Here is a 13,803-nt window from a genome sequence, read left to right as displayed (position 1 = left end):
ACATACGGAGGCAGCAGGATTTATTTTCCACAAATGTTCAGGAGTAGTTCTTAGCAGTGATTAACACCCCAAGAAAAATAATGTATATGAGTACATTTTATTTGAAAAGCCAGCATAATAATTCAAAGCAACTTTGAATAAAGTTTCTGCTGTAACGTGGGCCAGAGCCATAGGGTCCGTTTGAGTATTTATTTTTGTTCTACATGCTCATATTACAAATCTTGAGCTTATCTTGCATATTGCATATATTTTGCTGCTGATTCTTTTATAACATCTTGTCCAAAACATTCTATTTTTAACACTGCTATAAAAATTAAACTCAATTCTAATTTGATTCTGTTGCCTTCAGAGTTTCTGTCCTGAGCAGTTATGAGATTTAACTGTAATTTAACCCCGCCACTGCGACACACTGCTGTGTACAAACATTAGGCGGAACCTTCATGCGATGGCCTCAGTTGCGCTCGGTCGACTTTACCGCTGACGGACTCTGAAATGACATAATGGTAAACACAGAAAGGTGAGTGTCGCTTTCTGTTTCTCAGCTTCTTAGTGGCGCCAGTTCGACCATGAAAAACAGCAATGCAGCTCCAGTAAGTTGTGATATTTGTGATTATAATGACTGGAGAGTTTTATTGAGTTTTTAAACGACATTAATGGAAGATGGAGAGATGCTAACGTTAGCTGCTAGCTGACTAGCCCCATCAGCCGGCGATAAACACGGGCCTTATTCAGCCAGATTTCTGAATTATTCAGAGATGTTGGGTGTTTTAGCGGGGTTTAGTCTTTGTGTCCTGATAAATAAGCCGTTTTAGCGACTTCAACGATGTTATAAGTCAGTGGAAAGTGTGACCTCCTTCACCTCTGTCTGTGTTTATTACTGCTGAGTGAGTGTTTGGAAGCAGACAGACTCACTAACAGGCAGTGCTCAGGATGAAACCAGGTAATTTATTATCACTGATAGCCGCTAACCTCTTTAAACTCAGGTAGCATTATTGTTCAACCCTGTTTAAGAAATTAAACAGAAAATAAGCTAATCAGCGTAAGAGGTGAGGACATTTGATGCATTCAAAGGCTCCATGTACAGAAGTGTGTCCATGCTTTATAAAGTTCTGCCTTGTGGTGTCCATAAAAATACAGCTGAGTGAAGGATAATTTCTCTCAGGAATAGATTAAAAATCATCAGATCCAGGTAAAATTGAATACTTTTCTGTTACAGCTCTAAGTTTGCAATCACATCATGTAGCACTTTTCTCTTGTTAATAATAATGCTACATTTTATTTGAAGGTGCCTTTCTTGGCCCTCAAGGACACCGTACAAATAAACATTTCCATATATATATATATATATATATATATATATACACACAATACTCATTCCACATTTAAAAACAGTAAACACAATAGAGACAGGGCACTTGGCATCAGATGGAATATGCAGTTTTGAACAGATGTGTTTAGAATTGTGGTTTGAAATGGAGGAATGAGTCCATGTTTCTCAACTGGGGTGGTAGTCATTTCCGGAGATGGTGGTGAGACAGGTGGAGAGGACAGACAGGCGAATAGAGGAGGAGGATCTGAGGGTGTAGGAACCCGGAGGAGGTCAGACAGATATGGGAGGATGAGGTTGTGAATGGCCTTGAATGTTAACAGGAGGATTTAAAATGGGGAACTGCACTGGTGGAACTGTTGGAGGACAGGAGTGATGTGGTGGATGGAGGGGGTCCTCTGAATTCTGCCCAGTTCAAGTTTATGGAGGGATTTGTGAGGGCGGCCGAAGAGGAGTGAGTTCCAATATTCCAGACAGGAAGTGACAAGGCTGTGGACGAAGATGTTAGCAGTATGGGAGATGAGGGAGGGAGGAGATGTTTGATGTTTGGTAGGTGGAGGTAGGCAGACCGGGTGATGTTATTGATGTTAGATTGAAAACACAGAGTGCTGATCAGGCATCTGCTTATCTCTGTCATTATGATTAACGTCATAGCAACAGCAGCGACACTGAGAAAAATAGATGCTAATGATTATATGATTGTTGAAACTATTTTAAGTGTTTATTTGGGATAAACTGTTAATCGCTAAAGCAGTGAACATCAACCAATTTGTGTTTTATTGTTAATTCGGTCCGGTGCAGTCAGTAATTGAGCGTGAAGTAGTTTAGATGAGCAGCAAGCCGTATTATCCAAAGCCGAGCAGTCAACTTGTTCTAAACGGGCACATTTTGAATGCACTAGTAGAAATGCAGAAAAAGGACCAATCTAGTACTGCATAAAATGTACACATTTGTGGTAGTAAGAGTGAAATTATTTCGCTGACATATTTAACGTTCTGGACCAATTCCTGGTCATTTTAATTTCATTTAGTAATTGTTTTTTTTCCCAGAAACAGGATGCTATTATTTACATTTCATGTATTTGCAGCAGAGTTAGCTAGCATATAATTTACATCTGTTGTCCCTGGGCAAGTAGATAAACCACACAAAGCCACACAGAAGCAGAGAAAAACTATTAGACTGCATAAAACACATTTGAAAGAGCGCACCAGTGTGAGTTAATAAATAAATACGATGCAGTCACTGGTGGTGACCCTTGAGTGCTGAGTTTAGCTGAAGCTTGAGGCTGGTTTTAAACGCTGCAAGGCTTTCTGAGGCTCTAATGTTTCTGGGTGTGGAATTTCACCTCCCTGCTGCTACTGAGGATGCAGATTGATCAAACGCTGTCCATCTGAACTGCGGTACTCAGTCACCTAGAGGAGGGAGTGCAAGACGATGAAACATTTTGAACATCATACAGAACGTTGAGGAAAGTCTTTTTTTTTTTAATATTGCGGTGATGATGATCATCTGGCTTTCTATCTAGTGCTCTATGGAATTGTTTACAGCCTGATTGTAGACCTAACTGCCTATGTAAACATACAGTCATGGAAAAAATGATTAGACCACATTTGGTTTTTTTTCAGTTTCTTGTTTATTTCAATGCGCTAAAGGTATGGTACCTGAAGAACACAATGAACATGACAAAAAATGCAGCTGATTCCATAATACTTTGTGTCCTATTTGACATGCTTCAGCTTCATTGTATTCCCAGGGTATATAAGAGGACATTTCATGTCACCAGCAGCACTGCACATGCAAAGTTCTAGAGTGGTTTCTGCTGACATTCAAGCCGTAGCACAACTCACAAGTTGGCAGCTCTCACATAACGCCTAGAAGTAAAGAATTATCTTCTTCCATCAGCTGGACAACTCTTTCTGCCTCCAATGACTGGTTTTCCAACAAGACAATGCCCCTTACCACACGGCAGGGTCACTTAAAGCCTGGATGGGGAACCCGAACATTGGAACCATGCCTTGGCTGCTCAATCACCAGATCTAAATCCAACTGAAAACCTGTGGAAAATCATCAAACATTAAATGAAGAACCACAAGCCCAAAAACAAAGCAGACTAGTTAGAATTCGTGCAACAGGAATGGGCTGCTGTGATCAGAAGCTGGTGGAGAGCATGAAGAGACATCAGAAACACTGGTTATGAATCAGTACTAAGTCCTGTGTGGATCATGAGACTAAAACAGAAAAGAAAACAGGGAATGTTTGAAATCTGTTTTTGGCAGAACAATGCCATAGCTACTGATGGAAGAACTGAAGTGATTTTAGTTACTGTCAAGAAAACCGTGGAAAATGTCGAGATATCAGCTCTGAAATTAAACTCTTTTCAGCTATTTTTGTTGTTGTCATGATATTTGTCCAAACAAATGTGGCTTTAGTTGTACCAAGCATCAAAAATGAATAAGAAACTGAAGAAAACAAGGGTGGTCTAATCATTTTTTTCCTTGACTCTGTATGTATTTATTTACATACAAAAATCATCCTTCTATTGAGAATCACATTATGCTTTGTTCAGAAGAGCTCCAGTCTGCTTTCCTGCATGGTTTGGCTGTAAGGAGTGGACAGCATGCGTGAGTCAACAGGAGTTCAGTGGGAAGTTCGATGAGTAACTAACCGTCATGATGATGCACAGTCAGGTCAGAGCTGTATCTGCAGGCCGAGGACGTCATGGTAAACATGCTGGGATGCGATCATACCTGGTAGGACAAAAAAAGGATTAGAATCTGGTCAGTGCTGGTTAGAAGTACCGCAGTGGAACTTATGCTTTATAACCTGGCAAAAATGAAGCAGTATCGAACGGAATATGTAGAAAAATGTTTCAATATTGTACTTAAATTTATTAGAGACACTTTGAGTGACTTTTAAAACAAAGTTGATTCTTTGAAATTGTGAAAACACAGCTGAGGTCAGCAGTTTCTCTGTAATATTGATGCTGTTTATTAGCAGCATGAAATGCCTTGGTGCTTTGCAGGAGTAGGCTGTGTGGTTTTACTTGTTTACATAGCATAAATCTATGAAAATAAATCCCAGAATAGAAGCCCCTAAAGAAAAGAGTGAGGATAATATCTTAGTTTGTACCTCCAATAAATAATCCCCAAAAAATCGTAAATATTCAGCATATATCACTGCTACAAACTGATTCGCAATGTCGTAATGGTCGTTAAATAATTCATATGTAGAGGAAAGTAAAAGAGGCTCAGCTGTGGAGGGGAAGAAAATCAATGCAAGTGAGAGAGCACAATGAGAAACAAAGAAGTCTATGTACATATAAATATATATATGTATAGAGAGAGAGACAGAGGAGGGGAAAGCATCAGAAGAGACAGTCAGATGGATGGGAACCCCACCCAGGCTGGCTTCCTCTCTGTCCGCTCAGCTCAGTGATAAGCAGCCGACCAGGAAGTCAAGTATTATTTCATCAGGACATGTGAGGGAGGAGGATCAGGAGGAATCTGTGAAGCTCTGATTTCATTGGGATGAAGATGCTGGAGGTGGGTGGAAGTAGGATGCTTCAAGTTAAAGTAGAGGCCTAACTATCTAACTTTTGTCTTCATACAGGCTCTTCATTGAATTTTACCCAAACGTGTGGGACTAGAAGTGGATTTATATATAAACTGATCGTAGTGCTCTGTCTGCCAGCTGCGTTTCCATTCTTCGTGCTTATTTCACTTGCTTCCTCTTTACTATTTCCTCTTTTTTTTCTTCTCTTTTGTTACAGTAAAGCCACAAACAGCCATCCGGTGACCTTACAGCCAACTGATTGGATGAAATCGTAAAGCTGATGCCCCTGAGTGGAGGGGTTTTACTGTTTTTCCATTGCCCGTAGTGAGTGTATCTGGCTGCGTAACATCGTTTGCCACCCAAATTGGATTGTACTGGAGAGTCCCGGGCGGCTGCCAGTCCTGTTCAGCTCTGGCATGAAGCTGCAGTAGCTCCCAGAGGAAGACTCACAGACTGGATGAAGGCCCTGTCTCGAGGTGGAGAGCAGGACTCGGCTTCAGCAGCAGTTCGTGAAGTCTGGATGTTCTCTTCCTAGCGTACACAGAGGGCTTGCATTTGTCCAGCCGACTGCTAGTTTTGTTTGTTGGACATGTGCATGCCACTAGCGGGATTTTTGCTCCCATTTTGGAAAGTAATCTAGTTATAAGACTTCCAGCCCGACTCCTGGTCCATCCATGGAGGGTCTGGAGCAGCTTGACATGGTGGGCGACATCAGCCCGGCTCTGGAGGCCACGGAGGACTTCATCCACTGCATGGACAGGATGCAGGGCCAGGGTCCGAGCCAGGCTCAGACGGGGAACCTCCAGCCTCCCAGGCAGCCGAAGCAGCTGCAGGAGGTGTCCAGCGCCGCGCTGGGGAAGCTGAGCTCCAGCGGCGTCTGGAGCCTGCTGGCCGGAGAGCAGCCTGAGGTGGGGCCTCTGGGCCTGGCCTGGGCCGACAACTTCAGCGTGCTGGGGCTGGGGATGGGCCTGAGGCACGGCAAGAGAAGCCGAGCGCGATCCACCAACGACCTGGCGGCACATAGCAAAGAGTGCACCAACAACACAGCCAGCTCCTCGTCCAACTCGGCCTTCAAGAAGGGGCACAACCGGTCCAGATCGGATGTCAACTACCGTCCATCCGCGTACACAGACAATGGCCTGCCCACGGTGGACTGCAACACACTGAAGAACATGATCCTCAACCACCAGCAGGAGGGTGAGTTCACATCAGCAATGTCCCTCTGTGTGTAATCTCATGTAGATATTAGCTGGTGTGATTTTGTGACTCCAGATATTATAATGATAACTTATATAGCATCCTTAAAAACTGCGTTCAGAAAGTGGTTTGACGGTTAAAACATCAAACATGATATAGGAGACAAGTCAGAGCAGCCAGTTAAAATAAACAGTAAAAGTAACAGTGAATTAAATGAACAATTAGCCAGATTAGCAATCATAACAGACAAAGGAACTAGGCAGTTTTTAAAAATTAAAGAATGGGATTGAGAGTTAAAATTAAAAATCAAAAAGTCAAAGAATTAGAGAGACGACATCACCCCATGGAACCAGGCATCTACCAGGCAAATTAAACCAGAGAGAACATCTAAAATGAACAGGACATAATACAGAATAAAACACTAAAACTAAATAAAGCTAAAAGTAAACCTCACATAAAAACAAGTCTGTAAAAGTGGTTTTTAAGAAGTGATTTAAAAGAAGTTAATGACTCTGCAGGTCTCATCTAGTCTGGCAGGTCGTTCCAAAGTGGAGGTCCTGACGGAGAACGCTCAGTCACCGTTAGAGTTAAACCTCTTCTTTGGAACAACCAGAAGAATCCACCTGACAATCTGAGGTCTACTGATCACTAGATATACAGTAGGTGTTTGCTGTACACTGCTGCTCGTGCACATAAAATTTGTTGAGAAACTGATGAGCAGAACCGAAATGAAACTTTCTTAATGACTCTACTGGAGTCCAACTGGAGCTTTGAACTGGTTCTAAGTTGGAACTGGTTTGTGATGCCCAACCCAAATCATCTGCACGTTCTAGTTTAGTCAGATTCACTCAGCCTTTTTATCCCTGCATGCAACACTCTGACTACAAGAACTGTTCATTTACCGTCTAATATGTCCTCGACCTTGATGTGCGCCGTTGTGAGGAGGTAATCAGCGGTTCTCTCTTCATCTGTGAGCGATTGCGCTGTCGTGTGTATGTTTTCTAAATTGGGTGAACTGACCCTTTAATCGTGTTGGATTTGTCTAATTGGGCATTTGCAGCGTGGAGAGTTGCTCGCTGAAGACGATGTTGTGTCCCCTAGTGACCAACTCATTGAGTATTCTTTATTCCAGACAGGAAGTCTGGCCCTTACCTGCAGGAACACGCTCACCTCCTCCTCCTCCTTCGTTCCGATCGACCGTCCATTCACTGGAAAGCTTTCTCAGCCTTTGAGAGGCTTTCGGAGGACAGGAGTCTTGGACTATTTGTGCTGCGGATCGGGGCGTGTGCTGTACTTAGGCTGAAGCATCCTCAGAGAAAGCAATAATGATAGAAGATGATGATAACTTGAAATGACACAGCTGTGCTATGACAGTCTGCATTCAGGCAGACGCCCAACACACACACACACACACACACACACACACACACACACACACACACACACACACACACACACACACACACACACACCATTTGTTTGTGTGTTTTGCCTATCTGAAGGACTAAGGAGATCCTGAGGGATCCTGAGGGATAATAGCCTGTAATCCTGTCAGCAAATGGACTCAAATGAGGCGAGAGAAGAGGCAACACAATTACCCGGCCCCTGATACTGGCAGGATTATTTAGTATTAGCATATGTGTGAAAAGACATCAGGCTATTTAGTTTGGCTCGATGTGCGTTGAAAGGAGAGAAGTAGGAAAGGGACGGTAATAAGCAGAAGGCAGAGTGATTTAGCTCGGCCTCGCTATGTCTCTTCATTCACATTAAAAAAAACGTGGCCTGTTTGCCTTTCCATTAGTGACAGCTGGGGATGTTTAGACGGTGAATGGAAATGATGATGCATGCGTATATGAGACCGTAAGGGCTTTATGTGATGCCTTTATTCAAATTCTATTGTGTTTTATAACATTGCCAGCCGCATTCATCAGAAACATGTCACCCTGGTAATTGTGGCATTTTTCACTAAAAAGAAAACAATTAGCAAACTAATTTTAATGCGATCTGAATTGAAGTAAAATGAATTCATTATAAGCCGCAAATAATAAATTAGACATGAATAGACCGTTTTGTGGCTCTGGTTTCTTAGACTGCTCAGCTGCAGGTGTACTGTAGAATAAGTGATGGTTTATCAGGAATTAATTGAGAAAGCAACGGAGCAGAGATTAAAATCTAGTATTGTGTGAAGCCAATGACAGTAAGGCAGTGGCATAAATAAGTAAAGACCTTCCTGAGGATGCATTCAGTCACAGCAGACAGCAGATGTATAATATATAATTTATAAATCCCACAAATATCCTACTTACATCTTCCTAGACAGTATTGTGCACGCACATATAGTATAGTTTTCTCATATTAAACAGTCCCCCAAAACAGTTGAAATTGCTTCACTTATTTATTTATTTTTTACTTCTGCCTTCCTACCATAATGAAACTCATCAGAACTTCCTCTGATTTTGTAATTCGAAGACGAGCTGAATCACTCAAAGACCGCACAAATCACATCTCATTTCGCTGACAGTTTGAAAGGAGCATAAACCTTACAGCTGAGACAGAACGGTTGTTTTTGCAGCTTAGGTTGTCCACTAATCTAAGGGTTCGAGCCGTGGTGTCCAACATGCAGCCTGCGGGCCAAAACCGGCCCTCCAGAGGGTCCAGTCCGGCCCTCAAAGTGTAAAAATTCCATAGAAGACATTAACTGCAGATTGTAAATTAGTAAAACTAGAAATTTAAAATAATTTGTAGACCATGACATTGTTTTGATCAGAAAGTAAAATACTAGATTGTTCATTGTTCTTTTGTCATTTTCTGCCTCATTTTTGTAATATTTTGTCTTTTTTTGTTGTTTTTTGTCAGATTTTTGTCGTTTGTCCATTTTTTGGGGGGCTTTTTTCTCTTTGCTGTTTTGTGTCATTTGTCTCATTTTTGGTCGTTTTCTTTCTCGCCTTTGTCATTTTATGTCTCGTTGCATGTTGGCTAATAGTGCCTTATACATATTCTACTTTATATTAAAATTGTATATGAAGTGCATTAAAATTGGAAACCATGAAGAAAATAAACATTCACTTACAAAAAATGGACGTCACAACCCCTTGAGGCTTTTTTAATTAAACTAAGAACAAGCCATAATTACAGAGAACTGAAAATCGATTAAACGAGCTAAAGCTGTGGCTCAAGTTCTTGTACAACTTCAGACCAGCTCTATTTGGGACCTAATATTTACATAATTTTGGAGCTTTTAGCTTTAGATAATATCATGGTGACCTGTGGGAAACATTATTATAACATTTCAAGAGAGAAGTTAATGCGTTTTGAACGGAAATCTATCGAAGACAAGCCTAACAAACCTCAGTGGTGTTAACTCTAGAGCACTTCCACATTGGCTTTAATTTTGAGAAGTTGTTGCTTCTCATTTATGACGCACTACATTTGTACAGTAACTTTACTCGAAGGAAAGACTTTGGCTGTGTCTGTTTCTGTTTTACGCTCATCTGTGTCTTCCTGCTGACTTACATGCATTCATGCTTCTTCTGTATTTCACTTCCAGTGAAATTTTGAAACATTGTGACACATTGTTCACGTCACGTTTCTTTTTCTTCCTTCCAAATCCTGACTTTGCTCAACCTGGGAATTGGCCACAATGCTTCTGTAGATGCGGGTTTTAGATGCTCACATGAACATGTTTTCTTTGGTGTTTACCTTGTACTGTATGGAAAGGTTCAGCTGTGCCACTTCGACCCAAACAGGATAAGCTCTATAATTTAGAAAACAAATGAGAGTTGTGCCTGTGTGTGTCTGCAGGTTGTGTTTACTTTAGATCGTGAAACAGTTGTTATATTAGGCCAAAAGTTTGCACCTTAATTGACGTGACGGCAGCAGCACTCCAGAGTTATTTAGCAGCACTGGAAAGAATGGCGTTCTAATTGTGGTGGAAGGCTTGTGTGTTTTTATTAGACTACAACTGATGTCAGAACCCACCAGGTAGAGATGAAGGCTAATTGAACAGAGCAGTTTTCTCGCCACAATGCCTAATTCTCATCTCGACCCTCCCAAGCGTGAACGCCGCCAATCAGCCCGACTTGAGTTCTGCTCGGCTTATTTGCATATTCATTTGTTCCTTCAGCAGAACGTTGGTTAACATGCAAAGTCCGAGACCCCGGAGTGACACCGTGTCTGCTGCCGTTTCCATAAGATTGATGAGGCGCTGGACTCTCCACCGTTAAGTTAACAGGAGCTGCGAGGGATTTAGCTTTTTCCTTTTCCCTCCTTGACTGATGCAGCACGTTAAATGCAATTCCTGCCAATTAGACTGTTTTCGATGGGGGTTTGCAATTAAGTCAGTTTGTCGGGTTGGTTTAGGGGCTGAGCGTAAGTGATTGTTGTGATTTTTAAATAAACCTGTCTGCTCAGGATTTGCATGTCAGAAGGCAGCAAGATATTAAAGTTTAAACTGGCTTTTCATTGTTTTCCACAAAGCGCCCCCATCAAGGCGGAACACGACCGCTAGAAGCAGTTTGGACCACGACGGTCACAAATCAAAGGGTCAAGTGTCAATTTCTTTCAAAAGAAAATGTCACGAATCAAAAGCTATTTATTTATTGGAAGGCAACGTCTCTCTTTCTCTTACAGACACAACGTAAACCACAACAGCCTAAGCTTTGTTGCTGAGAACAACTCGGAGCTTGACCTAAAAATTACAAGTCAAATGTGCACAACACTCCGACTTTTACTGATGCAACAAAAATGTTTTGATAGATGTTACAAAACATTGAGCCTTAATCAATATACTCCAACTTTAGACTGTAAAACCTGCAACAAAATTGGCCAAATTGGTGTTTCAAGCCAAGAATTCATTGTACTTATTTGGAGATAATGGACCACAGGCAATGAGGTGGCCTTAGTGCTAGCTAGCTTTGAAAACTTATCATTTTTTCAAGTCACCAGCCTTTAAATGTCAGAGGAGGCTTGTGGTGTTGAAGTGTTTTGGGATTTTTATGGAACGCACCTTTACAAATCGCAAATTTATAATCTTTTTACGACACTTGGTAGAGCTACTGGACCTGTGAAACCGTTTTAGTTGCATGTAGAGAAATTGTCTTCAGAGTTTTGCGTCATTTAGTCGACTCTTATGATCAATCAGACCATTTAGAATGGATTCTGGTTGGTAATGATAGATGGCTGATGTAAAAGAACAGTTTCCATTAGGAAGACATTGCAAAAAAAACAACCTTAAAACCATATTTATCCCTGTTTTATTGTGATATATACGTGTCTTTTGACCTGTAAATCAAGAAATAAATGCAGCTTGTAAAACAGATCACTCTGTATCATTCCACTGGCTTTTCTGTTCCAACTAAAGTGCTAAAAATTCAAGTGTTTCTCACCAGGTTTGTACTGTATGTTGTACTTTTTGCTTCCTGCTCTTTGTAGCAGCTGGTTCTCTCTGTTCCTCTTTTTCAGTGACGATGCAGCGGGTTAAAGGCCTTAGCAATGATGAAATCTCTGGTTTGTTCTGTGAAAGTTCCCAAATGTTCATTCACAAGTCACTTACATGTGGTGAACTTTATTCTGATATTGGCCAAACTGAATCATTGCTACACTTCCAAGCTTCGCCGGCAAAAATCCATTCAAACTTCATTTGTTGGTACAGTTGCTTTAAAGTTTTAACATGAAGTCTCGATGCGGTCTTGTTTTGTGCTGATTGTGTATTGAAATGCTTTTACCTCTTGATTCTGTAAGGCTGTGTCAGTAACACGCCAGCTGAGGGCAATGGTGCACGAAACGCAATATACATTTTAAGAACTGTTATGGAAAGGTCAATAGAAGTACAACAAAATTTACGTGTTTCATTGAGTACACCAAAGGTTTCGACACAGTAAAAGATCAAGCAATAATCCAGACGCTAAAGGACATAAACACAGATGGAAAGGATTTACAAATGATAAAAATTCTCTATTGGAACCAAAGGGGAGCAGTGAGATTAACCTATGAAACTGGTGAAGAACAACCAATAAAATGAGGACTCAGACAGGTCTGTTCCACCTGACCTGTTCTCCTCTACTGTGAAAACATAATGAGGAAACTACAAGGCTTACTGGGAGTGTCCATCGGAGGTTATAACATGAATGTCGTACGTTGTGCAGATGACACTGTGCTGAGAGCGAACAGTGAAGAAAGCTTCCAAGCCATAATATCTGTAATTAATACAGAGAGCCAAAAACTTGGCCTGTCTTTACAGAAAAAGAAAACCGAAGTAATGGTAATTTCAAAGATAGAAAGCCCTGTTAGATGCTGTATTTTGCATTTGTTCTGTGGCATAAATTGTCACATAGTTGATCAATGTGTTTTTCGGCATTTTTCAAGCTGTGCAGTCACAATAAAGACTGACCCAGTTTTGTGTCCGTTGTCCACCTGAGTCTGAATCTACCTTAATTAGGGGGAAAACGCACTGTGATCACAAGTCGAGACACAAATGGTGGTAAAACAAACTTTCTAAGCAGCAGACGTAAAGGATCAGAGAGGACGGATTTGACTCCAACCTTTAGATTAGGAAAGTCAGACTGGCGTCTTTAACAAAAATGTTTCTTCCTGTTTCAGTGGCAAGAAACCTTCTCAGAGGAGAAGCCACGGATAGCTATCACTTAACAAAATACCACGAGCCTCTGATAAGCGACCTCATTTAGGAAACTGGACGTCTTAGATTGTGGTTCCTAAAAACGAATTTGCGGTGTGTGAAGAACTGAGACAAACGGGCAGGAAGAGCTGCACAAGCAAGTCAAGAAGGTGTGATTTGTTGCCATGGAATTAATCTGAATTTTTACAAATTTAACTCAAATGAGCTCAAGTGTGCTTTGGAAAAAAAGACGACACCACTGAGAACATTCTGAGTGTCGTCCACCACCTTTAATGTGAAAAGTTGCTTTGATGCTCTTTTGTTGAAGTGAATTAAAACACAGAAACAACTCAAGTTCCTCCTGCAGCATGGATCTATATGTTCCTAACAGATCTAGATAGACTGTTTGTGTGTCTTTGTGCCACCTTCTCATGTTTGAGGTAGGAAATGGGTCAATTTATAGATTGATTGATGATTTTAAAACATTTTTTAAATGAATAACAGAGCGATAAATAGATTTTGGTGATTTTGTACAGCTGTATATACTGGGCCACTATCAAAGTGTGAAGACTTGTGTCTCTTGAGCCATTAAATATAAGGTGAATGACTAGTTTATCTTGTACCATTTGTTAGTGGAAAAATAATTGTTGTAAGCATCAAATTGACATTTATTTTTTTATGGAAACAAACAGCACGACTATGACTGAAAGAAGAATTTTTTTCGTCCATTTTTTTATCGCTTTGTAACTTTTTTGTCTAGTTTTTTGTCTCTTTTTTTGTTTTATTTTCAGTCAATTGTCTCATATTTGTAACATTTTGTCTTTTTTGTTGTTTTTTTGTCTTTCTTTGTCCTACTTTTGTTGTTTGTCTGACATTTTTGTCATTTTGTTTCTCATTTTTTTCTCACTTGTGTTGTCTTATTTTTGTCATTTTGTCTTTCTTTTTGTCTTGCTTGTGTTTTTTTGTCCATTTTTTGTTTAATTTTTTGTTTTGTTTCATGTCGTTTGTCTCATTTTTGTAATAGTTTGTGTTGTTTTTGTTGTTGTTTTTTGTCTATTTTTGTCTGACTTTTATCAGTTTGATCATAAAGTAAAATACCTTATTGTCCAGTTCC

General features: G+C 40.6%; 1 protein-coding gene across 4 annotated transcripts in view; it reads left to right on the top strand.

Moving 5' to 3' along the window:
* The first annotated feature begins 407 nt into the window (after window positions 1-407).
* Window positions 408-13,803, top strand: part of plekhm3 (pleckstrin homology domain containing, family M, member 3) — a 60,531-nt gene continuing 47,135 nt past the window's right edge. Inside the window, exons 1-3 of one of the 4 annotated variants that reach the window (XM_051958796.1) lie at window positions 468-517; window positions 3,894-4,048; window positions 5,097-6,076. In XM_051958796.1, coding sequence (XP_051814756.1) covers window positions 5,554-6,076 — 523 coding nt within the window. In that variant the 5' untranslated portion in view covers window positions 468-517; window positions 3,894-4,048; window positions 5,097-5,553. Of the gene's footprint in view, window positions 591-3,893; window positions 4,049-4,718; window positions 4,870-5,096; window positions 6,077-13,803 lie in introns of those variants that run through there. The other 3 variants (XM_022199035.2, XM_051958797.1, XM_051958798.1) reach the window with 3 other exon arrangements.

The sequence above is a fragment of the Acanthochromis polyacanthus genome, chromosome 14, assembly GCF_021347895.1.
Source record: "Acanthochromis polyacanthus isolate Apoly-LR-REF ecotype Palm Island chromosome 14, KAUST_Apoly_ChrSc, whole genome shotgun sequence".
In the NCBI taxonomy this organism is placed as follows: domain Eukaryota; kingdom Metazoa; phylum Chordata; class Actinopteri; family Pomacentridae; genus Acanthochromis; species Acanthochromis polyacanthus.
This window is presented reverse-complemented; position numbering and strand designations above follow the sequence as displayed.